The 25,187-nt window shown below is 40.3% G+C and overlaps 1 protein-coding gene and 1 long non-coding RNA gene across 6 annotated transcripts in view; one reads left to right on the forward strand and one right to left on the reverse strand.

Annotated features, from left to right (window-relative positions):
- epha4l (eph receptor A4, like) overlaps positions 1-15,910 on the reverse strand; it is a 67,561-nt gene extending 51,651 nt beyond the window's left edge. The window contains exons 1-3 of one of the 5 annotated variants that reach the window (XM_032590542.1): positions 15,116-15,910; positions 13,579-13,646; positions 9,874-10,537 (exon numbers count right to left, since the gene is read on the reverse strand). In XM_032590542.1, the coding sequence (XP_032446433.1) occupies positions 9,874-10,537; positions 13,579-13,646; positions 15,116-15,212 (829 nt within the window). In that variant the 5' untranslated portion in view covers positions 15,213-15,910. The remainder of the gene's footprint in view (positions 1-9,873; positions 10,538-13,578; positions 13,647-15,115) is intronic. The other 4 variants (XM_032590540.1, XM_032590543.1, XM_032590544.1 and 1 more) reach the window with 4 other exon arrangements.
- LOC116737425 (uncharacterized) lies at positions 13,582-19,289 on the forward strand. The gene is made up of 4 exons (XR_004342818.1): positions 13,582-13,678; positions 18,273-18,399; positions 18,875-18,939; positions 19,040-19,289. It is a non-coding gene; the product is annotated as an uncharacterized LOC116737425 (long non-coding RNA).
- The last annotated feature ends 5,898 nt before the right edge of the window (positions 19,290-25,187 follow it).

Below are 25,187 nucleotides of genomic sequence, written 5' to 3' on the forward strand. Positions count from 1 at the left end.
CCTTGAAGAAACATTTGATTTATGTTGTTTAGGGAGAGGGTGGGTATTTATAAAAACAAAATAGGTGGGTCAAAAATTCTGAGAGTACATCACAGAGGCAACTTAATCTCTCTCTCTATACTCATACAAAGTGGTGCATCCTTCCTAGTGTAACTGATTAAAAAACTCAGAATTGCATAAGCAACTGTTTTGCTTGCATCTACCTCTGTATGTGTACTGAGATTTATTTTGACATATTTTGATGCAAGTGCGTGTGATTCTGGAGAGCATAAAGCGGTGTTCGGTTTCTTCCACCACCATGATTAGAAAGAGGGGATCTCAGCTCATTTACATGGGCACTGTGTCCAGTCTCAGGGCCCATCAGATTGCACAGCAGCTCTTTATTGCAAGCCTTTTTAGTCATAACCCTTAACTGATTGCTGCAGAGAAGCTCTTTGATTTGGCCACTGAACCCTGTGCCCCGAGAGAACAGGATGACGGGGGAAATAGAAGAAAAGACCACCTACTATTGGCCCGGCGGGACTGAGGGAGCTTAAGATAGAAATCAGTGGGAGAAAGAGGCAGGGAGAGATAAAACATTTTCAAGGTGTTTGCAATCAGCTTCCCATTGTCAGAAAGCGAGCAGAGAGCGGTTCGTCCACCTGAGGAGCCGGCGGGCCGCTTTGTCTCCAGGTTCAGATCGTGCAACCAGATCAGGACATTAATAGAGGTTTATGATACAGCATGTGATATGCCTGTTGAGACAGATGCAAAGAACAAATACGGGACAGATAATGGCTCACACACCTACAGCAGCACATTGCCCCGGATCAAAAGGATTTCTGTGCAATGGTGAACCGATGGATGAAGTGCAGAAAAAGCACAGTTGCCAGACTGGAACTAAATCTCTTTCCACTTCACTTCCCCCCATGTTTTTTGTCTCCATTTTTCTCTCTCTCCCTGCCTCCTCATCTCCATCTCCTCTGCTCCTCTTGGCGAGAGAGGTCCGTTCTGCCTGTCTGTCGGCATAAAGAGGGTGGCAGGGGCCCTTTTTTTTCCCCCGCTTTCACAGGCTCCCTCTCTCCAGAGCCGTCCAACCCATGCCCACTCGATGCCTGTCCACTTCTCCCTCCCTACCCGTCTTTCTCTGCCTATACATCCGTCCATCTCCCTTTACAAACTCGGCCTCCTCTCTCTCAGCCGTCTGCCAGCTGAGAGAGCAGGGAGGAAGATTTTCAATTGAGATCAGCAGAAAAGAGAAGGGGCAAAGGAACAAGAGCGAGAGCACGCAGGAGTGCGGGAGAAAATGGAGGGGGAAGCAGGGGAAGCAGTCAGAGAAATGGGGAGAATAGCAGGGATGGTTAGAGGGAGACGGAGGGGGTCGTGTTGGTAGAGAGCTGGGGTATTGATTCAGGGCCTTTTGACATGCTAATTTGCTTGCTGACTGCTTTAATCGCTCCCTCTTCCCAACGCAGGCTTCAAAGAGAGGATGCTTTTCAGAAGGATGAGTGCAGAGGAGAGAGGAGGAGAGGAGAGCAGAAATGTTTGTCAATTTTTTTCACTTCTATGCCACATATGGCGCTGATGCCATCTGACAGCCGTGCTAGCTCCTCCATACAAACAGAGAGGACGCTGGCAGGGAAATCGTTTACTTATTGTCCCATAAGTACGTTTAAGTTTGCACAACTTCAAAGGTGATCTAAATTGTGTACAGACACCACATTGACATTTTATCAGCAGGTTTGTGACACTATAATAAGTATGTAAGTTGTGACTTTATGAATCTATGCACTGTTAAGCACCCAACATACAAAATGAACAAAAGATTTGGATGCCTTCTGCTGAGCCATGCCTTTCAAATTATATCTAAAAAAATAAAAGTAGCTTCAGATGTCAGAGTACACTGAAGAGGTAGGCATAAGAAATTAAAAGAGGAACAATGAAGGATTGAAGGGCTAAATAACAAGTACCTGCTGAATACTTTCTGATTATCTATCCAGATTAATAAATGTTTTACTGTGCCATTATTTATTTATTTAATTTTTTGAAATGAAATAAATTTCTAATTTATTTTTTGAAATATCACTAACTATAATAACACTATCAGATGATAGGTAATATAAAATTATGACGTGCTTCTTTTAAAAATAATGAATAAATAAATATTTTTGCTTTATATTATTTATCTCCATTGTGCATAAGGTGCTTTGACTAAACAAAAGCAAACTAAAACTAGAAAATATATTTTATTTTGGTGAGCTTGTTTGGGTGGTTGTGCAAGTTTGGGCGATGCACATAAATTTGATAAACAAGTAATTATTTTGAGTCTCTTTTTCCAATTTTGTAGTGTAAAATTGCCAGATTTAGAAATTTAAACTATGTGGTTGTTTAAATAAATAATAAATAAATAAATTAATTAATTAATTGTACCATAAAGCTAAATGCAAAGCACAAAGGCATCTGTATGCACCTTATTGTTTTAGCGTTGAGTAGCTGTTTAGCAAAAAGAAAGTTATGAGTTCACGTACCGCTTTTTCCCCTGCTACATGACAACATGCCCTCAGGCAAGGCACTAAAACCCATGTTGCCTGTCAAATTGTGCAAATTGTGCGTATAAATGTGTGTTTGTGAAGTTCTGTCGGTGGATGTGGCTCCGGCATAAAAGGTGTTTGGAGAAACAAATATGACAAGAAAAACACTATGCAAACTCACTCCATATATGATTTCAATCTATTCTAAAAACTTCAGAAAACACCTCTGTAAACAGACTTTCTGATCTGACTGAGTGGTTCTGAACGATGGGCTCTCTTTTATTAGTCAGTTATATTTAATGTTGAACCGCTTCCTTTCAATTCACTGTGTAAGATTTATTTAGAATCTGCCAGTAAAGCACTTTGCTGAAAATGATGCCATCTATATTAATATCCAAGGATCATTTCTAAACTGCAGCTCAGGCCAGTGTTCTTTATTTAAAACCTAAGTTTGACATATTACATATATTTGCACTTTCCCGCAGCAGAGGACGGGTGGTTAAATAAAAAATAAAAAAGAATCCAAAGCAAGGTTTTGAGTTTCTTTGGTTCTAATAAATGAGAGGTTAAAAAGTCATTAGGAATAAATAAGTAGAAGCAGTTTTTTTTTTCTTTTGCAGCACTGCGGTAATACACACGCGCTGCGGTATGCTCGGCACTATCAGCGCGGAACACGTTCTATCACTGATGGCTTCCTGCCCTGAAGAGGGGCACGACGGGAGAGGGTGGGGAGGTGATTTGGGGCTAGAGAAGGGTGTTGAGTGCCGAGAACTGCAAAGGGAACAAATACTGAGGCGGGACGGCCGGCAGAGCAGGAAAAACTTTTCAGCACCTCAGCTAATGATGTCTGAATTACCACCAGCAGCCCCTCCTCCAGCTACTAAAGAGAAGATTTGTGCATTCAGGGGATTTTAGCTTCAACATTTAGGAGAACAAAGTATTAAAAATGGCTTAAATAATTATTTCAGGAGGAGTGGGGGGAAAACCTCATGGGATATTCTGTCCTCTCTGTCTGTACCTGTTGTTCAATCCTGCTTTCAGTTGATAATAGATTCCTCGCCTCTATTCAGCAGCACAAAATGAGCGTCTCTGGTGGCAGAGAGAGTGATGAGTACATTCACCTCTATCCTCCTGCACTCAGCTTGCCTCTGACTGTGCATGCATCTGCTGTACATATGTGTTTGTGTACTCTGAGTTTACTGCTTACCATGTCATTTTGCACATGTGCATGGCAGGATATTCAAGCATAAGGCCATGCATGTGTGTGAGCAGGCACATTGATTTCCCTCTTTCTCCTCATGAGACTGAGCATTTATAATTGGAGTTAGAGTGAGCACTCACAAGTGTCACTTGTGAATGCACGTCTGAGAGAAGAATGACGGGTGATGATGTTCAGTGTGCTGCTCCCCCCAATCCCCTACCGCTGAAGGTATAATCTCATTATTCAGCCCACTTCCTGCTGCCGCCACCACAGACAGGCTGACAAACTCTAACCACCTCGACGGCCGGCGCAGAGGGAGGGGAAAAAAAGGGAAGGCGCGAGAATAAAGACAGTGTCAATGGGTGAAAATTACTAACAGGGGCTCGGGAGAAAAAAATAAAGGAGTATAAAAAGAGGAAGAGATGTAAAAGAAAGATAAATGCAGATAACGGATCACTGAAGCAAAGGGAAATTTAAGGAGACGGATGACATGGAAGAGAAAGAGAACAAGCAAGCGACTAAGCCGGCGTAAAAGAAGATGCAAATACCTAATTTGTGCATATGCAGAGGAGGGGTGGGGGGGACATGGGATGAAATGGGAGAGGGAGAGTGAGTCTGTGTATTTAAAGCCATCGGGGACCGGCTGGCTAAATAGAATTACGTGGTGAATTTAGAATGATGCTCCCAAGCGCATATTTAAAACTGTCAACAGAGGGAGAGGGAGAATGGGAGACCCAGATACACACTCACAATGAGCAGAGAAATTTCATCCCTAAAACCTCTTAATCCAGGACCACTGAGGGCTTCCAGCTCAACAGAGACAGCTGGGAATAATGCAGGAATGAAGGGAAGGGAGCAGGGGAACATCAGGTGAAGAAAAAATCCCAACCCAAACTGACTTCCCAGTCTGTTTAAGCTTTGATCCACTCATGCAGGTAATACAAGTAAAATATTGAATGGTGACATAATGGATCTAGAAAGTGAAGTGTGGTATTCATCAGTGTTGTATAGTAACGAAGTAAAAATACTTCACTACTTTACTTAAGTATATTTTGGAGTACTTCATACTTTCCTCGAGTATGAAAATTTTTGATGACTTTCACTTTTACTTCACTACATTTCCGAACTTAATTGCGTACTTTTACTCCGATACATTTTCAATGTGTGGTTTAGTTACTCGTTACAAAAAAGCGAGAGAGAGAAACAAAGTGTTTTGACCCCACCTACTGATTAGCAAGTAGGCTACCGAACAAAGTCCGTAGCCTGCTTGCCTGGGCTTGTTCATCACCTCCAATAGGATACACCTGTTTCGCTTCTCCCATTGTTGGGGAAATCAGAACACCGTACAGCGGGTTGGAGGGAGGGACGAACACAGAAGAGTGCTGCCCGCACTGACGCGGCTCAGGGATTACGTGACACGCAGCGCCGTGCCCTATAATGCACTGTAAGCTATGTAATGTGTTTGAGGCAGTTGACCAAAATCCCGGACAATTTTTAAATTCCCCCCGGACATCTTTTTAGGTCTGAAAAGTAGGACATGTCCGGGAAAAAGAGGACGTCTGGTCACCCTAGTTCAATGGGGGACAGAAGCCATAGCGATAGCAATTTAGACTAAATTTAACGAATATAGGAAAGGCATGCAAGTTCAAAACCACAAACCATTAACATGTGCTACTCTTTAAAACTGGAACAATTTATTAGCAGGTTTAATTTTGTCTGCACTTGGTTGGGTACATTATTTTAAGTTTATTTGACAAGTTTACCAAAATATAAGAAATGTCATTCACACTTGCCTTGTTTTACTTTTTACTTGTACTTTTCATTACATTACTTGAGTACATCCATTTTTACAGTAATTTCCATACTTAAGTACAAGACGTTTCAGATACTTTAAGACTTTTACTCAAGTAACATTTCAGTCAGTGACTTCGACTTTTACCAAAGTCGTATTTTGGAGAGGTACTTGTACTTTTACTTGACTCTGAGATTTCAGTACTTTATACAACACTGGTATTCATGTAAGATTTGCATTAATTAACATCAAGGTACCTCTAGTCAGAAAAAAGCTACAGCAATCTTTAATGTAAAAGAATTGCATTAATTATGTTTGAGTAATCAACACTCTAAGTGTAAAAAAAAAAGCACAAATAATATTTTAAACTTGAATCTGACATCTAGAGCAATGCTTGGCTAAAGTTTAGGTTTGGATTATTCTTCAGTAAATTGACTATAGGTAAAAGCCATGTCCAGCCTCCAGGATCAATAGAAGCAATATTCCCCACCATATATATTTTTTTACAGCATTAAATCAATCGAAAATGTACGTTAAAAGGTTTGAGTCAGGCATGCAGGCTTCTAAGCAGTTCTGTAAAACTAATCAACTTTGCTCTCCAAATACTTCTTGAGCTTCTACTTGTTGGGTTTTCAAATAGTTTGTTATATTTTCTCGTGATTTCAAAGATCCTCTACAGAAATATGCCCAAATTAGAGAAGATGTGTAGCATGTCAACAAGAAAGTAGACCAAGTATAATAGAAGTGTGTCATGACTGGTCAAAGTGTCCTCTTTTTTTGAAAATCAAAATATGGTCACCATACTGGACAGTGTAAGAATACCATGACTGGGTAATCATTAGCATCTAACTATGCTAAAGTTAGCATTAATCTTAAAGCTTCCAACTGGTCCCAAATATTTGTTTTAATTTTACGGTTTTTAATCAGTTGGGAGGACATTTGTTCATCTACAGTTCCAATCTAAAATACCTGAATGAAATAGAATATACAATACATAAAACATTGATTTCATTTGTTTTAAAAAATTGCATTTACGTTTTTTTTTTCTCTTCTAAGCATAACCATAGATAAAGATAGATAAAAACTAACATGAAACCACAATAAATAAACTGGTCCGACCTGGACTGAAGAATTGTAAACTGATCAAAGAAAATTTTTAAAACACAGTTTGCGATTTATATCATCTTTGCTCTTTTTGTGAAAATGAAAAACCTTTAATATTTTGTTTCCACAAAAACAGCAGTAAAATATCTTGGTCTTGTGCTCATGAAAATGAGAATTATGTATGGTGACGTCTTGTGAGCGCAATTAGTCATACAAACATGACAGTGTTGTCCATGGGACTAATTTTTCCAAACATGTTGCAAAATCCTGCAAAAAAAATCAAGTACACCTACTGAAGGGGAAGAGAATGCAATTGTCAACAAGAATCTCACAAAGGAAACAAAAGACATGCTGTGTGTTGACTGAGATGCAGGAAACCTGTTCACAGCTCAGCGAGCAAGCAATCTGCAGTGTCACATGAAACTGCTGACGCCTCAACAAGGCTGCATCCTCAACATACACAAACCTATACAACATGAAGGCAAATAAATCATAACTTCAAATCCACTGATTTTAATGAAAGCACACATGCCTGCTATGTGTGGCTATTGGAAGAAAGTTTTTCTTTCAGTGTCAAAAATGCTGTAGAGGCTATAATTATGTTTGTATAATGGCCTACAGAATCCTTACTAATGTCATCCTCCAAATACCTCATCTACACTCATCTGCACCTTCAACAGTAAAGACGCTCCTCACCAGATGAGGAGCGAGAGTCTTCCATGACCTTCATCATCCCTACAGAACATATGGGGTGGGATGAGGGTAGTGAGGGTGAGGGGCATAGTTAACAGAGAAATGGATCTCGAACACAAACAGACAGAGCCCTCTCCTTAGATCAGGGGGGCCCTTGGCCCTCAGTTTCTCTTGGTTGTCCCTCTTGCCTTGGCCCTGGGGGTACACCATACTCACCCAGGTCTATGTTGAGTATAGACTCACGTACAAACTCTACCGACACAGCTGTCAAAATCCTGACGTCTTAATCAATCCTGGATCCACAACCCTGTCAGACAGAGCAGTAAGATGGATGCAGAAGGGGGCAACCTCTGACCTCAACCAGGGGAGGAGAATGCAAGTCTTCTGTGCCCCATAAGCTCCCCCTCGGCTCCCTTTTCTCCCCAAACATCACCCTCCTCAGTCGGCTCTCCTGTCACCCAAACAATGATGGAGGAGATTCCATTCATCTTAGGCTGGGAACCAGGGGCCAAGGTGCCCTTATAACCTCACGCATACACAGGAAGAGAAAAGACACACAAGCCTACAAATGCACACCTTCTAACAACGATACCATGTGAAGCACAAAACACCTTTGAGTATGAGGGTGCACAACTATCTAGTCTAAGTGCAGACTGACACACTGTTTAGTTAAAATTGTTTCAAATCACAAAACACACAGAGAAAAACAAAACCCTCAGGTTGTCCTTGAAAACCACCCTGCCCCCAAAACTAGCTTCTGTCAGAGTTTCTTGGTCAACATGTCCTTCGAGATGTGGAGCCATTCTCCCATAGAGACTGTCACTTGTGGGAATATTAACCAGCTCATCAGTGCACTTGAGAACCAATAGTGAGCAGCACCTTTTAACCCTGGAGTCAGTAGAGTTCATTTGCTCAGTCTGCACTCGAGACATGTCACCCAGAGTACGACTGCAAGTGAAATGTTAAAATATAAACATTGTAACTGAAGCTAAAAGGTAATGGATTGGCTGGCATTGTTAACTTAAACACAATCAAGGAGCTGCAGTGAAATGTGACCTAAATGGATACATTGGCTTAAAAACAAGCAGTGTCAGAATAGAGCTGGCAAAATATAACAAGACTGCATTAGTCCCATAAAATCTATGGTTGCGTATACATACAGCTTTCTGTAGCAGCTACTTTTCTCAACAGGAATTACTCTGATAAGGACAATACTTTAATTTCTAAAGCCAGTATAAGATAGAGTTAAGTGAATAGGATCAAAGACATTTCTTTTTCCAAAAATTTAGGTGGTATGATCATAAACTGCATTACAGTGTGCCAAAAAAGCATTATGTCAGATATGCAACTAACCATGTTTTGATCTCCTTACTCCAGGAAAGAAAACCTGGTGGGAATCGTCTGAAACCAGTAACAGGGAAGCCTTTTTTGGTCATATATACAAAAAGAACCCCCATGCCCTATCTGTGACTACTTGAACCCTTTTACCCGTCCCTACCCCCAAGTAGCCACTGGCACCCCTAAATCACCAGACCTGTTTGTCATGCAATTAGTTCTCCAAGATAAAGGCTCCCTCGTAAATTAGGAGAGGTGTAGTGGTCCGTCCCTCCTGTTAATCACCCGTGCCCAGCCTCTGACCCCTCGCTGCTGCAGCTCACTGCTTTTTGTATGTGATGGTGATGGGCTTGTTGGAGGTGTCTACCAATAAAGCAGTGAAGCAAAACTGGCATCCGCCCTACAGGACAACTTACAACCCTGGGTCAGACTGGTAAAACACTCAACATGATCCACAAAAATGGTGCTGTGCCACATGTGCTTCACTTTACACTGGGCATAATAAAACAGACAGCAGACTGTCTATTAAGAAATTACAGAAATGAAAAAGAAACTAGAAGAGGGAACTCTAAAATTACGTTTTAATCTTTGCTCAAGGGCCAGGTTTAGAATCACAACAATCTGATTTTAGAATAATTGTCCAAAAAGGATAGTCCTTCAAAACAAACATTGGCATCTCAGCCCAATCTCACCGCAGCATTTTCACTCCTCCCAAACATGCTTGGAATCGTAAAGCCTATTTCACTCTTTCCCACTCTTCCCAAAGCTGTCTATTTCCTTTTCAAGCTTTGGGCTCCATTGGGAGCAAGAGAAAGAACAGGTGGGGTGAAAGACACAGCAGTAGTGTGAACCAGTTGGAGCTCTAAGCTACACTCCCAGTTTCACCAATTCTCCTGGGATACATCCCTTTGCACAACACCTCCCAGTGGGCCTGCTAATTACTCCACTTACAGTCATCATTACTTCTATCACACAAGAACACCATGAAAAGCCTGGAGAAAGCAAGTGAGCGAGGAGATAAAAATTTCCAGCAGAGTGCTAGGTGGGTAAATTGAGAAAGGAAAGCACAGGACAAAGAGAGAAAACAAAGGGGATAAAAACAAAGAATTACAGGTGGGGGGAAGGGAACATTACTAAAGGATGAGTGTGGTCAGGATTTGAGGGGTTAGTTTGATGTAAACATTTAGAATTAGGCAAAAGAAAACAGTAAGAAAGAAAAAAAAAAGGCAGTTTTTTACCTTGGCATTCTGAATTGCGTTCCTCATATCCAGGGTTGCACAGGCAGTTCCCTATGGGCACCAACCACTCTCCATCAGCTCCGCAGTACATCTTAGGAACTTCCTTTTCTTCTGAATTATCCACACACGAGCCACGAACTTCCACCAGCGATGACGTATCGGCACCAGTGATAGTATCAGGAAACTGGGCTAGGTTTCGCACGGATAATGGGCATTTCTTGTAGAAAACCCTAACAGAAACAAGGGCAATGCATGCTCCAACATCCTGGAATGCCAAATAGAAACCCTTCCGTGTCAGGGCACCCACATCCCGGACCTCCGTGTTCAGCTTCATGATGCGATCCCCGATATCCACCTGAGTGAAGCTCTCATCTGCGGCAATGGTGTCTATCTTGGTGAACTGGTTCTCCCGGATGTAGCGCTCCTTGTCATTGTTGGACTCGTAGTAGTAAAGATTGAAGGTTTCCTTGCAGGTTCCCATGACCCCCGGCAAGCTGTTGCAGTCCCGCAGGGTGAACTTGATCTCGATGTAGACACGCTGGGCACCTCCACGGGGGATCCAGTCAGTACGGAGCCAGTTGTTCTGATTTGGCTCCATGACATTGCACACCTGGTATGTACGGATGGGGATGTTCTTTTCGTCCATAATGCTTACTTCCTCCCACTGGGGAAAGGCCAAGAGAAAAAAAATGTAACAAGAATGAAATTAGACTTGATGGATCTTACAGCTTAAGTTGTATGCCACAAACAATAATGAAAAAAGTAGTACAAAAAAACCTGTTAAGGTTTAAGGACATCTGAAAAACATCTCATAATCATAACGGGCTGTGCAATGCTTAACATGACTGAGGTAATGTAACCTCAAAGGAGCATTTGACTGTTTTAGTCAATATTTGAGCTGACTGCTTAACTTAATGCATGTTTTATGAATTACACTTAATAGACTTGTTAGACCTTAATATGGAATCACAAAGCCACTTTTATTCACTGCCTTTACTGAAGTATCAGAAAGAAAGAGTGTGTAATGAGGTTTATGCCTCAATGATCTTCAGTACAATTACTTAAGGGAGTGATATAGAAAGAAATCCATTTCCAGCTCACACACAAACATTGTGTGGATGTTTAAGAACATTAGAGTAGTTATAAAGGAAAGAATGCCATCACCGCATTGCACAGATCCAGAAAGTCTTTGAACAAGTGCTAACGATCTAATGGGCCCTGGCCTGCTTTGTGTCTCTATAATCAAGAGAGACCTGCAGACCGAGACGCATATGTTCACTGAGGTTAGCATGAACTCATAAAGAGAAGGGAGGTACTGATGTGAGGTGCATGGATTATTTTACCCTGTGCGATTTGGCTTATTTTTGCCAAAGGGTAGTGTTTGTTTTACTTACGATATAGTTCCCCCTCTCAACAGAGCACTGTTGAGCAAATATGGACCTCATCTTGAGAGGCTCAAAGCACTATGCTTCCCTCAAGTTTTTTAACTGTGAGTTTAAAAAGAGTCTTTGAATGAGCCGGACTGTAAACAGAAGCAGACGAGCCTTTGGCTGGCGTAAATCTAGCTATTTGGAAAACCATACAAAAACGAATAGAACCGGGATGATGGGAGATATGGGCGATGCTGGCAGATATGACTCAATGGCTAATCGTAAACACTCCGGATTAAAACCTTATTTCCCAGGAGGTGGAAGGGATAATACTAAATACAGCTGCAGCTGTATGATTTGAGAAAATGTCTATCATTCCCTGCTGTTCTATTCCACTCTGCTCCCTTCCCTTTGCATCCCACACCCTCCCACCCTTCCCCTTTTGTAGTGAAAATCTAGCGCCGCTGAGATAAGGCTGCCCCTTTCCCTGATAGCAGGAAAAAGGCAGAATGAGATCAATTGGTCATAATGAGAGGGTGAACGCAGGCTCGCAGGAGCTGCCAGGACCCTGTCAATCAATGGTTTGTGATAAAATGGCCGATAGCAGGACCAGAGCGCAGCACAGATTTGTTTGTGCAGGGTCAAAAGTATAGCATCTAACATCTGTGTCAATAATTTTAGATTCAATAACAGACCAAATTGTTGTAAATGATATAGTTTTTTTAAAAAAAACTTTAAAAGGTTCACTGGTGTTTCTCTTTTTATTTGTGCAAGTCAACTAAAATTCAGGAGTGAAACATTTTTGTCTAATGAAAGACACTATTCATTCAGGTTCTTGAGGATATTAAACACATTATCAAAATGTACCCATTGTAGAGCTGGAGGAGGTGTCCAAATTTTATTTGTGCTCTGATATCTAATATCAGAGGCAGGTAGAGTGTGGTATCACACATTTAGTCGACCCTTTTCCTCTCTGGTTTGTTGGGGCTGAAGCCCACGGCACTTTCTGCCTTATTCATCAGTTCCAGAGGACCCTCTCTAAGCTGCCAAGTTCCCCCCTCTCTTTCTCTCTTCCTCTTTCCCTCCCTCCTCAACTGAATGGTGGACAGGGATATAAAGTTTCTCCACAAAGACCGATTCAATCCAACGTCTATTCAGGAAACCTGACGCCCGCTGCAGTATCAGCCCCTGCATCTGACCATTACGGAGTGGTTAGAGGCAAGGGGAGCAAGCAGAAAGGGAAACAGGGGTTTCTGGCATTGGAGGTGGGGGGTTTGTGTGGGTTCTTGAAGCAGACTCTGGAAACTCATGGGACCCTCCAGGTGTTCTGAAGTGTCTCCACATGTAAAATAAAGTATCACATTTTATTTGATCAAAATTTTTGGTTTACCTTGAATGAAATGATCTCACTGCAAGGCATGGCCTAGTTACCGTCTCAAAGTATGCCAAGGTTTAAAAGTTACATTTTCAAATCCACTCAAATTTACCATCACTGAAGTCTGTTTAATGAGATGCCAGAAAAAGTGCCAGAGGGAGTTTTATTATGGCTGCCTGGAGCATTGGGTAACACAGAATTGCCCCACTTCCACCTGTTGCTGTGCACAGCCAGTCAGCTGGCTGAAATATGACACCTATATTTTCCCTCACCTACAAGAAACATGAATATCCTCATGTAGTGGACGATAAAGAAACCCCACCCAGAACTCTTAATAAGGTAAAGTTACTATAAGTAAATAACTAAAATCATACTGTAGGCTAGCTACCAGTGCAGATAGCCTGACTAAATTATCACTAAATATCAGATTGTTAGACTTGTGTTACTCTGATAGACAGAATGACTAGATAAAACCTGATTACTTCTAAATGTAGTCCCTGGTTATGGGACATGATTTCCAAAGTTTTCCTCAAGTTTATGTAAAAAAACACAAAAAAACAAATACCAAATAAATATTTGCTTTAACTGACATTAATATTTGATTATTTATGCAGTAGCTTGGACACCTGACACTTTTCTGCTAAAAGATCCTGCTATATTTTTGAGTCTTATTTGTTTTCAATAATTTTTTTAGTTTTAATATTGTGGCATTTTTACTCAAGGTTATCATATATGAGAATCTCAAAAGTCCTGTGCCTCCTCACCCCAAGAATAAATACCTTGACAGGTTAGACAAATGACAAACTAAATATCCAACCCAGATATTCCTGGAATGGTTTCACCAGGAAAAAAAAAAACTCTTATCAGGGAGGACTGTTTATTTATCACACCCGCCTCTCCCAAACCTCCTGCAAATAATGGATATCTTCTCTCGGTGGAGCAGTTTTTTTTGCTACATACCCCTCCTTCTGTCGGGTTGGCGACCCATCCCAGCTCCCCCTGTACGGCCCTGGAGTCCAATAACGTGACTGGAAAACAAGAATAGGAGACGTTCAAGCATGTAAGTCACACACTGTCCACTCAACATCAGCATAGCAAGAAAAATGGCTTCCTAATTTTTAACCAAATAACAGTCAAACTGAAAAATATCCGCACATGAGAAATATCATTGCGGGCAGGGAATTAAAATTAAATTTGTTGTTGTCCCTGCGTATGTCGTGTTCTGCGTAATTCCCCTGCTGTGATGGCCGCTGATTGATTTTCGTTGAGGAGAATGATTTATAGCGTTTGGTGTATGGGTCTCAAATTGTTTTTTTGGGGTTTTTTTAACGCGTTTCATTTAAGCTTGGAGATGTTCCAAATGCAGACATGAAGAGTCTAAAATTAAAACAGAGATAAAACATAACATAATAGCTCAATAGAGCGTTAATCGCAATGAGTTTTCTAGACAAAACGGCAGCAAGTAGTGTGCGTAAAATGTCTTATCTCCTGCACTGAAAAGCTAATTTCATTCAATATAATATACACATTTCATATAGTAACAGAAATTAAATCTATGGAAACAAAAGTTTATGTCAAAATGTTAAATATATCTCATGTACGAAACTAAAATAAGTGTAAATGAGTGCGTCTGTGTGAGTCCAATGCAGATTTGCTCCTCCGATGGGGACACACAGGGTGTTGCTACCAGATTACTTTATTTCAAATCCCGCTCTCTGTACACAATTAGAAAAATATTCTGCAAAGAAAAGACGCTGCGCGAAGAGAATGCTGTCCAGGCCGATCAGTAGAAAGTTAAACCCCAAACCCTCTGCTCTTTTGGTGTAAACATTTTTGCATTATTCCGTCGTTTTATTTAACCTCTTATTTAACCTCTATATATATATATATATATATATATATATATATATATATTTTTTTTTTTTTTTTTTTTTTTTTTTTCTCCCCCTAAATTTCGGTACATATCTTACACGCGCAGAGTCGCGCAAATCAACTTTTTGAATTTGTCGCCGTCTTCCATCAAAACACAAAGTGACAGAGAGAGCGATGAGCTTTCACACTGCTGGGTCCGGAGCTGCGTTGCTAGTCTCATTCCGGAGTTTTGGTCCTGAATTTTTATTTAATCAAATTTTTATTTACTCGCTTACGCTTACATTTAAGCGCATGTCGTCTAGAGCTCAGCTCAGTTTTTGTTCGTCTTCTTGACTAAACAGCATGCATCGGGACCACAAGCGAGATCTGGTAATGCACACAGGGTCTCCATGCAGCCGAGACGAAAACGAGCAATGCGCATTTGGACATCCCTTACGCGCCGAATCTTGAAGGGAAAAAAAGTGATCGTCGCTGTGTTTTCCTTTGTTAAACTCTTTGAGGGGCCCCCGTGCAAACGCAACGAGGGGCCACGGAGTGAGAGGTCTCCGCTGCGCAAACACAAGCACAGGGACGGTGCGGAGCAGGGAGGGTGGATGAAGTCTAAAGTCTGCTGTAGTCTTCTTACCTTCATTTGGTGGGTATATCCGTGCCGATGAACCGAGAGTAGAAATCCCAGAAATAAGAACGGTGACCGTGAACAAAATCCCTGCCATGAGTGCCATTTGCGACGCGGCTCGGCTTTTTTCCTCTCTTCTTTTTCTCGCGTTTCTCTTCTCTCTGGTCCCGCTCTCTCACTCCCTCTCTCTCTCTCCCTCTCTTTATCTCTCATACGCACACACACACTCTCCCACTCTACCTCTCTCGTCCTCTGACTTTCCCCAGCGGAATATGGGTTTGAAGCGGACAGCAGGAAAGAGACGCACCGAGCGATCCACAGGCTGGAGGCGTGTCTGTGCGCCCGGACGCGCACTCCGACAATTCAAGGAGGAAACTTCGGGGACAAGGAAGCGGGGTGCAAATAATCATTAACTGCCCCCCTATTCAAGTGTCATCGACCCCCTCACAGAGGGGTGCTGCAGGGTATTTTCTTGTAAAACATGATTTGTGAGTTGCCAATTGGAATCAAATAATAAACTGTAAGCAGTTTAATTAGTTTTATTCTGCTTGGGAACACCAGCTCATCTCTTACTTTACATGAGCAATCAAAGCTACAAATAAAGCAGTCGGTTCATGGGTGAGGAGGAGTGCGTCTCTTCTTGTCCTCTGCGCTTATCAACAGTCAGACTGTGCTGATCCTGCATGTCTGCAGTCCGAGGTGAGCCTCATCAGCCCGAGGTCGCCACCTAGCGGACACATCGACACCTGTTCTGGCTCCGGAATTGGATTAAAGAACAAGCAGGAGCGTGACCTTCCCTTGCATTACATGGTAATGCACTTTGTAAAAATTGACACGAGCTGCTCTGAGATCGGTGGCAAACTTGTATGGATTATTGTCCTTTTGTCTTTTTGTACACTATAAAGAAAAGTACATTGCAGAAGACGTCAAATATTCTGCAACATATCTAAATAAAAATTAAAAAAAATATGAGTTTCTTAATGTCATGTGTAAAGTGGTAAATAAAAACCTTAATAGAAAATTAGAAACATAAGCTGTTTTGGTTTGGTAACAAATTCTACCTAAACATTTGGATTAGATGTTTCAGTATGTCAACAGAAAACAGTATAGAGATATGTTTAAATTGGTAGTGCAATGAGTGAATGTATTGATATAACAACACAACTTCTGGTAGTTGATTGTGTTATCATGGTGTCTAATAGTGGATGGTATATAAAATCTAGGTAACATTTCCTTACATAAAGAAACATATTTCTTTCTTACACTATGCCATTAAATTGTGAAAATATTTTCCTGTTTTAGGATGTTAATAAAATAATTAAATAATAATTAAAATAATTATTTTATTTGGTAAATAGCAAAAATAAATGAGAAGATCAAGTCATACAATTTAAAGGCAACACTTGAAACTTTATTGTTAGTCAGTTTCTGTTGTGTTCCACTTGCAACAAATCCCCATAAGCAAGATTTTATTAAATAATGTGGGGCACAATTTCAAGAATTTCCAAGGCTAATGCTATGTAAGCATACCCAGAATATCACATGTCTATTTTTTTTCCATTGTTGTTAACATAGCCAGGGCTTACTGCTGAATTGTGGTCTGGCAGGACTGTGTCTGGTTAACCTGGAGATGAGTATAATTTCTTTTAAACATCAGTCTTTGTTTTCAAGTAGACAATCATTATATTTCTTTATAAAGCTAAAATCCAGCATTTTTTGTGATTCTGGGCCACAGCTTTTCACAAGATTAAGTATAAATTGAGTGACATAAATAATCCCAGAATTTCATCTTGTAAAACTTTCTTTCTTTCTTACACATGAGTTTGATCTACTTTTGATTATCAGATAAACATTGTCTTTTAGCAGTTCTGCTAAAATATCAAAAATAAGACCAAATGCTAAAGTACTAATTCTGAAGAAAGTGGAAAACCTAGAAACCAAAATTTCATTGCTGAGGTACAGAATCCAATCCCCTTCTTGACTGGCACCATGCACCTTCATGGGCATAACTGTTTGATGAGATGACGCCTTCAAGCATCCAGAAAATGTACATAAAGATGGAGGGTCCACGATCCTCTTCCTGACATTTTGGGTGATTTAATTTAATGTTTTTATGATGGCACACAACAAAGTAGTGATGTTAGAGGTGTTGCTATCTGCTCTTCATCATGTAAACCCTTTAGTAGTAATAGTATATCCTGATGTTTGTGGCCTCCTTTAGCAGGATAATGAGGCATCCAATCAGGCATCTGTGGGATCTGCCTTATGCATGGAGGCCCAAACTTACAACAAACAGGACTTAAAGGATTTGATGCTAGCATCTTGTTTATGGATACCATAGCAAGCCTTTAGGGGTCAAATGAAATCTATTCTCAACCATGTTGGCAGCAAAATGGAGACCAATATGCTATTAGGCAGGTGGTCATAATGTTATACCCAAAAGATCTACAACAACTTAGTAAAAGTTAAAGACTACTAAAACACTTTTGGGTAAGAAAGTTTCTGCACTGGAGTAAAATTTCCATCTTTATTCAGCTTTGGCTAGTTTAGCCATCATGCTAACATTAAACTTGCTAGCAACCTGAGCTGCTTCACCCTGAGGAAGTCACAGCTCATTAACGCCACACCCGGCTTATATATTTTCAGTTTTTCAGTTTTATGCCTTGTTCTTCACAAACTAACTCTTATATTTTATCTTTCTTTTCATAACAGGAGCAAAATATTCTTAACAATTCACAAAAATTTATTTTAGCTAATTTATTTTATTTCTTTCAGTTCAAGACTTTTAAATTTAAAAAAAAATTGTTGGGATTTGGCAAAAAAAAAAAAAGTTTTTAACTGCTAATATTTATTGGTTAAATTTACATAAATCCCAAAGCAGTTTTTCATAGCACATTTTTATTTGATTAAATTAGTGTGTAAGTAAGTGCATTTTCTTTGAGCCTTTGAATTTTTGATCTCTGTCTATCAATGACCTAATTCCTTAATTCCCCTCGCCATTACAGTTTTAAAGCCAACCTGGTGTTATAGTGTGCAGGCAACGATGGTACCGCTGCCTTTTCCGTCTAACAAAGACCACTTTGTTCATGTTTGCGGAGAAGCCAGCTGTGTCCAGGGCTGAGGTTTAGTGCAGGGTGCTCTCTCACTTTTATGTCCTCCTACACAGGTCGGCCGTCTCTCCCATGAGAAGGGCACGTTGCTGTCGTTGGCAGGCAACCTCTCAATGATCTGCAGAGGAGATTGCCTCTGTGTGGGCAGGTCAGGGCGTTCCGCATCAGCACACACAGCTGCCGGTGAGCACAGGAAGGATCTGCAAACCACAACTGGCACCTCCTGAATATTGTGTCTCGGCTAAATTGGAATGTGGCCTTTTATAGATTACAGACATGGTGATTCAGCAGGGAAACATGCGCCACACCTGACTATCCTTGGGCAAATTATTGTATCCATATCAGTTGCTTGGCTGCTTATTTCCTGTGAAGATGGACAGTCAAAACAAAATGTAATCTCTCTTCCTGTGATTATAGTCATATAAAACTTTGAATGTGTCTGAGTTGGAAAATTGTATCTGTAGACAGAAGCATTTACTGCACCATGCACAAATATTCAGTCATCTGGATTTTTTCTTCTCCTTTTGACATATTCCATCCATTGTGAAAGACGGCACATTTTTAAAAATCTTAAAGTATTCTGCACACAAATTTTCTTTCAGGATTATGCTGTACATATCTGAATCCATCTTCCCAAAAACTCTGACTGCCTTCCCAGTCTTTGCAGAGGAAAAGCATCCCCACACCATGATGCTGCCAACACCTTGTTTCTCCTTGGGAATGGTGAGTGCATGGACATGTGTAGTGTTAGATTTCCAATACAGAGAACATTAAGCTTGAGAATGGATGTTTTCTTGACTTTTTCTTACCACTTTTCCTTCAGGGGCATATTTGTCGACTGATCACTTTACAGTTGTCCGGTAAACAGATTCTTCCCCTTCAACTGTGTGTCTGCAGCTCCTCCAGAGCTACAGCGATCATCTTGATTGCTGCTGCCATTCATTTTATGCTTGCCCAGATGTCAACTTTGGTTGATATCCATGTCTTTGTAGGTTTGTAGTTGTGTGTGAGGTGTTCAAAGTTTGGATATTGTTTTACAACATGTTTTAAACTTTTCTACAAGTTCACCCTGACTTATCTGCTGTTTTACTTGGCCTTCATGATGCTTTGTTCACTATCATTCTCTAAGAAACCACAGACGCCTTCACCGAACAGATGGATTCATATCAAGATTAAATTAAAATAATTAGGTGACTTTTTTATATAGAAATTCTAACCAATGGATTTTTTTTTCAGGATGTCAGATGAAATTAAGTTGAATGTACATTAATACAAAACTGTTTTTAAGTGAAAACATTTGGAAAACAATGCATTTTCCTTCCACTGTACAGCTATGTGGTAAAATTTCTTCAAAATTCACCTACTTCTACAAGACAGTTGCATACTTGTCAGATCACAAGCTCTCTATTGCTCATCTCTTTTGTTACTTTTATACCAAGCTCAAGTCCATACAGAGGGAATTCAAGCCATCCAAATAAAGTAACCTTAACTGAAATGTATTAAAATGTGGCTCTGTTTGCTTTTCACAGACACACCTTACTGTATATACAGTGTTTAATCTAAGTATGAGGATTAATCAATAGAGGTGTGTGTCTTCTGGGGCGGTGATGTCATGTCTTTGTTGGGTGAAAGGTTCTTCGGAGACTGCCCACTTTTTAATGAGGCAAGCAAAGCATCTGGTGCTTCAATGGAATCAGTCAAAACTCACCCAAAACCTCAGCTGTTAACAACCAAGTGCAGATAGTAAGAATTTCCACTCGCGTTTCCCCATGAAGGCGAGCCTGGCAACCTAAACAACCAGAGGAGGCAACCAAAGGGAGGCTTTTGATCTGGTTCAATCAATGGTAGCAAACCCTCAACTGGTGATGACAGCCGGCGATGGTGGTCGGAACAGGGCGGCAGTGGGAGGGTGGTGTCTCTTGTCTCCCGTTATTTGAGTCAGAGTCTTTTTGATTGATTACACTCCCATCGTTTCTTTTATTCCTCTGTCAAACCATCGGCTTTTTCTTTCTTTCTGGAGGGGCATCTGCCTCCCCCCGTCTCCCTCCTATTGCAAACCCACTCCTCTTTCTCCAGATGGCATCTGCTGCCCACACATCTGCATTGTGTGCCAATCATCTGCACCGACTCCAAAGCTTTAGCTTGAATCTCACACACACACTCACACGCAAAGGGGCAGTCATTTGCCAGTCTGATCTGCAAATCATATGCTTGGAATTTATCAGCTTTGTTTGTGAAGATTTAGATCTTGGATCTAAAGGGATACTTTCTGGGTTTTGATGTAAGGTTCAGGTAGAAGGTTGTAGGAACTGTTATTTTAGCTGCTCTTTGTCATCTTCATTTATCCAGTACATATCCAGATGGTTTGTAGTTAGGGGCTAGTCGGAGAGCAATCAAGCTCTTCTAAGTCACCCACTGTCTTAAAACAAAGCCAGCGACCCTTTAAGCTGTCTTCATGTAATATTAGATATTACTATTATTCTCACTTATACTGAAGCTGGAAATTACATACAACAGAAACAGTGGTAGCCAATGATCTTCCTGTTTGAAACCAGTAATGAGAATGGAACACATAAATAGTTTGACCAGAGTGACCACCAGATAGAAAAGTAAAACAATGTAAGAATAATAACGTACTGTTCACTTGAATTACTATATTAGCTTGGATTTTTAAATCACTCTACCTTTATGTCATGTAATTACTCGAATGCTTTATTCAGTTCCAAGTATGCTTTTTTTTTTTTCAAGAAGCCCACTGATGGCGAACCTCTGTTTATGTTATTAGTCATTGGATTCTTTGTGAATAACCACAAAATGGCCTTGATAAAAATCCCAATGGTTTTTTTTTTAGGATTGGACTTGTTTAAGACAGTAGAAGTCTGCTTAGACACCGTATTATTTTAAAACAAGCATCATTGTTGTTTCACTTCCTTTCCTCAATGTTTGATACACTTTTATTTCTTTTTTCTTTGCCTGTATGGAGCCACCATTAGGGGATGTTTAAGCTCACTAAGGGGTCTTACTGTTGCTCTAGTTGGACACTGTCAGCACGGTCACAAAAATCTGGGGTGCACGTGTTTGTCTGAATACAGACCTTGGGGACCCTGGAGAGTACATTTACTGTACACAAGATCAGAAAAACTGAAAAACATAAATTATGTCTAAAACTAAAACATAAAGGATGACATAAAGCTGAAGAACAAAAGAACTAGATGAGATACAAAATAATGGTAAACAATCATGTTTTTTCCAATCAATATTTTCATAACTCATCCCTTAGTTGTTCTGCTTTTGTTGCAACAAACAAGAACCCTCTGTGGCCTCTGACTACGCCTTGGAATTGAACCAACATTAAGTGGAAATTAAATTGAATTATCAGCTTCAACCTGACTATCATTCATCATCCAGGAGTGCACCATTGGTTGTTGGGTTCCCCACCCCCTGTTATTTTCTACACCTAACTACTGTTTGGACATTTGTTCCAGCTGCGGTCTCTTTGATTCCTCCTGCTGTTCACTAACCCCCTCGGCAACTAGCCCTTCCCAACACCTTCAAATCCCCAGCCTCATGCAGTGTTCCTTGGGGCCCTCCAATCAGGGACTGAGAGTCCCCAGAGGTCCAAGTGAGTGGGAGTCAAGAGTTCAGAAGTGAAAAGGGATGAAAAGATCAAAGAAGTAGCAGGAGCGTCGCTCTGCGCCGAAATGTCAGGAGTGAGATTAAAAAAAAGTCCAGTGAGCTGGAATTATTGCTTACACAGATACATGACATCATCATGTACACTCCGTAAGCACATCTGTTCTAGGTCTCCAGGACCAACTGTTTCACAATTTCAACACTCACAAGGATCACAACTCCACCATATTTTCCAAACAGCCAACGGAGACAATGCCATGTTTGTATCTATTTTCTTTGTGTTTTAATCCAGGTAGATTTGAGTAAGACCTTGGTAGCAATCCTATTCACAGTTAAACAAAGAAACGTGAACAAAAGCAGCCACTATGCATCAGATCCTTAAGTTTCTTTGTCTCCAGCTTTAGTTTTGTTCTTTTTTTAAGAGCAAACAATCATTTTAATTTGAACATTTCTAAAAGCAAGCAACTGGACAGTTTTCTAAGCTTCAAAATTTCCATTCAGGTGAGTTTTAAATAACATGTTTCATGTTTCCTGAGAAATTAGCAGATATTTCTTCAACCCAAAGCAATTCAGCCTATTAAGATGAAAGCTGTCTCTTTATACTTAATGTTTACTGAAAGATGTAAATGTAACACTAAAATATTATTTTCTATACTTTTGCTTTTTTATTCAGTTAGCTTGTGTAACAATCATTTTCTGATGTTATATCCTTGTATTTTCACTTCTAATGTGTCAGTTTGAGTTTATGCAGCTGAAATTTTTAGTTACCTGTGGTGAGATTTATAATAAGCTCTTTGGGTTTTCTCATCTCACCTGCAGATTTTGTTTATTTCTTTGTGGATCTGTTGTAAATACTTGTGTTATATTGTCCAAATAAAGAACTAATCACAAGAACTAACCCATATCAGGCCCACTTTATAATCTCCTCTGCACCAAGCTGAACAATTGACCTAATACACGTACGCAAGTGTCATTCTCCTGGTTTGATGTAGCAGCTCGATAATGAAAATCAATTCCATGAAGCTCTCAACACTGTCCTTGAGATAATCTGAAGGTCACAGGAAGTTTGGTGGGTTGCAGCTAACGACTTTGCAAAAAGTTAGTGACCTCTGTGGATTTTGCCCCTCAGCATCTGCTGACTCCACTTTGTGATTGCATGTGGCCTACTACTTTATGGCTGAAACGTTCCCAATTACTTCAGTTTTATTACAATACCAATAACAGCTGACTGTGGAATATTTGGTTGCGAGGACATTCCCCACTGGATTTCTTGCATAGGTGGTAGCATAATGTATGTGGTAACTTACTGGGATTCATTAAGCATGTGATAGTGACCCAGTCTTTCACAAATATTTGTCGGAGCGTCTAGATTTCGTACACCTGTAAGTATCTGGAATAGATCATTTGCATGGTGAGTTATTACTTTTAGAGATTTAAGATGGCATTTTAAATATAGTTAGACATCCTTTGCAGAGCTCATTGCATATTAAATTACCATTTGAACATATCCTTAGCTTGATTGTGGACTGTCACTGGCTGAAAACGTTTGGTAAAATGAGAAGTGAACATTTCTGCATACTGACAAATTTCAGGCTGAAATAAATGAACAAACAACATCTGACAAAGAACTCTTCGGAAATTCATCTTTCTATCCAGCATGCAACATCCACTTCAAGTCCCATGCCAGGTTGCTCACTGTTTGGTGACCTATTCGTTGCCCTGCAACCCAGGTCCTTACTCCCTGGCAGCAGTGTTTCAATCAATAGCACACGGCAGGTCCGGCAGACTAGCTCAGCAGGTGGAGGCTCTCTATGTGGATGTGGAAAAGCAAGCGAACAGCAGGATATCCTTTGTGTCATTTCAAATTTACCTGAGGGTTTTTAAAGTGGACCGCTGTTGAGGCCGCTGTGTTATTTGCTACCCTTCATGTTCCAGTCCTGAATCGTTGTTGTGAGAAATGCCAGTGGTTTGTGAAGTGACAGCAGGATATATGTGTTCCTACAGAGCATTTCTGCTCCAATATAACCTCTCTGATCAGAGCATGTCTGGGTCCCATTCCTTTCACAAGAAAGGCTTAAATAAATGCTGGGTGGAACTGAAAAGCACATTTCATAGAAATCCCTACTTCCAAGGTGTGACTGAGGTATGCGCTTTACAACTTGCTGTGTCTTGTTTGTAATACCATGAATACCCTCTTTCTGTTTTGTTGTTGAAACATTTTCGGGCTTTACGGGGCTGGATCATAATCCAAGAAACTATAGTTCCCGTCACATTATTCTGCTTTTACGTTTAGATGTGCATGGCAGTGCAGTCAGAGCTTAAAGTCCCAACATCAGCAACAAATCACCTTCAACTTTATATGTGAAGAACTGCACCGAAATTACATTAAGAGCTTCAAAAGGGAATGAGCACTGCAGGGGGGATAATTTAGGTGTCTGAGTCATTTAACGGTTTCGGGTCAGGAGCTCTTATGCATCACATTTAGAGAAAGACAAGAAGATGAAGCCTACGTAGGGGTTACAGAACATCCTGTTAAATGTGCACCTGCTAAATGTAACTGTGATATTTAAAATGCTGAAAGTGCATGCTTTCTATTCCTGTTAAGAGAAGACAACTGCTAACAGACTGGAGGGCAGAAACAGTAGACAGTGAGTATTAAGAAGGAAACAAGGCAAAGCAAGTTTATTTGGATTGCAACATTTACATATCTAGGAAGTTTAAGGTGATTTCCAGAAAAATACAAAAAATAGATTATATGCAAGGCAAAAAGTACATTAAAATAGAATTATCATAATTACCTGGTGGAGTGATGGTAGTTGAGATACATCATACCTCACAGTCAACTTTGTAATATATTACAAAAACAGGCATCTAGTGCAGTGACTTGTGACATAATTCCTTTTTTGGGAATTTGTAGGGTTGACATTAGACACCAATAAAGACAAAGTTTCAGTAATATACCCTACTTATAATAACACTATGTTCTAGTTTTACTTTATCATGATTTGTCAGGAAACCTTTCATTTTGACAATGTTTTTATCTGATGTAGACTGATTTGGTAAAAGACTTCAGGCTTTGCTCTGAGTCACCATGGTTTCTGGTCTGCGCTGTGGCTTTTAGCCTCATTGGTTTTAGTTAAGTCAAAAACAATGACTTCTGTATTTCTGCAATTGGCTGCGGTAAATTTTGACCAATCCAGTATTTCATATCTTGCATAGTGGCTGTAAGGGGTTATAATCATGCAGCGATGAAACTATTAAGTTTAGTATCATCATTATCTGACCTCTGTAAACATTTGCAGTGAAAGTGGCTCAACAACAGAGCTATCAGAAACTCC

This window comes from Xiphophorus hellerii, chromosome 18 (assembly GCF_003331165.1).
Source record: "Xiphophorus hellerii strain 12219 chromosome 18, Xiphophorus_hellerii-4.1, whole genome shotgun sequence".
NCBI lineage: Eukaryota > Metazoa > Chordata > Actinopteri > Cyprinodontiformes > Poeciliidae > Xiphophorus > Xiphophorus hellerii.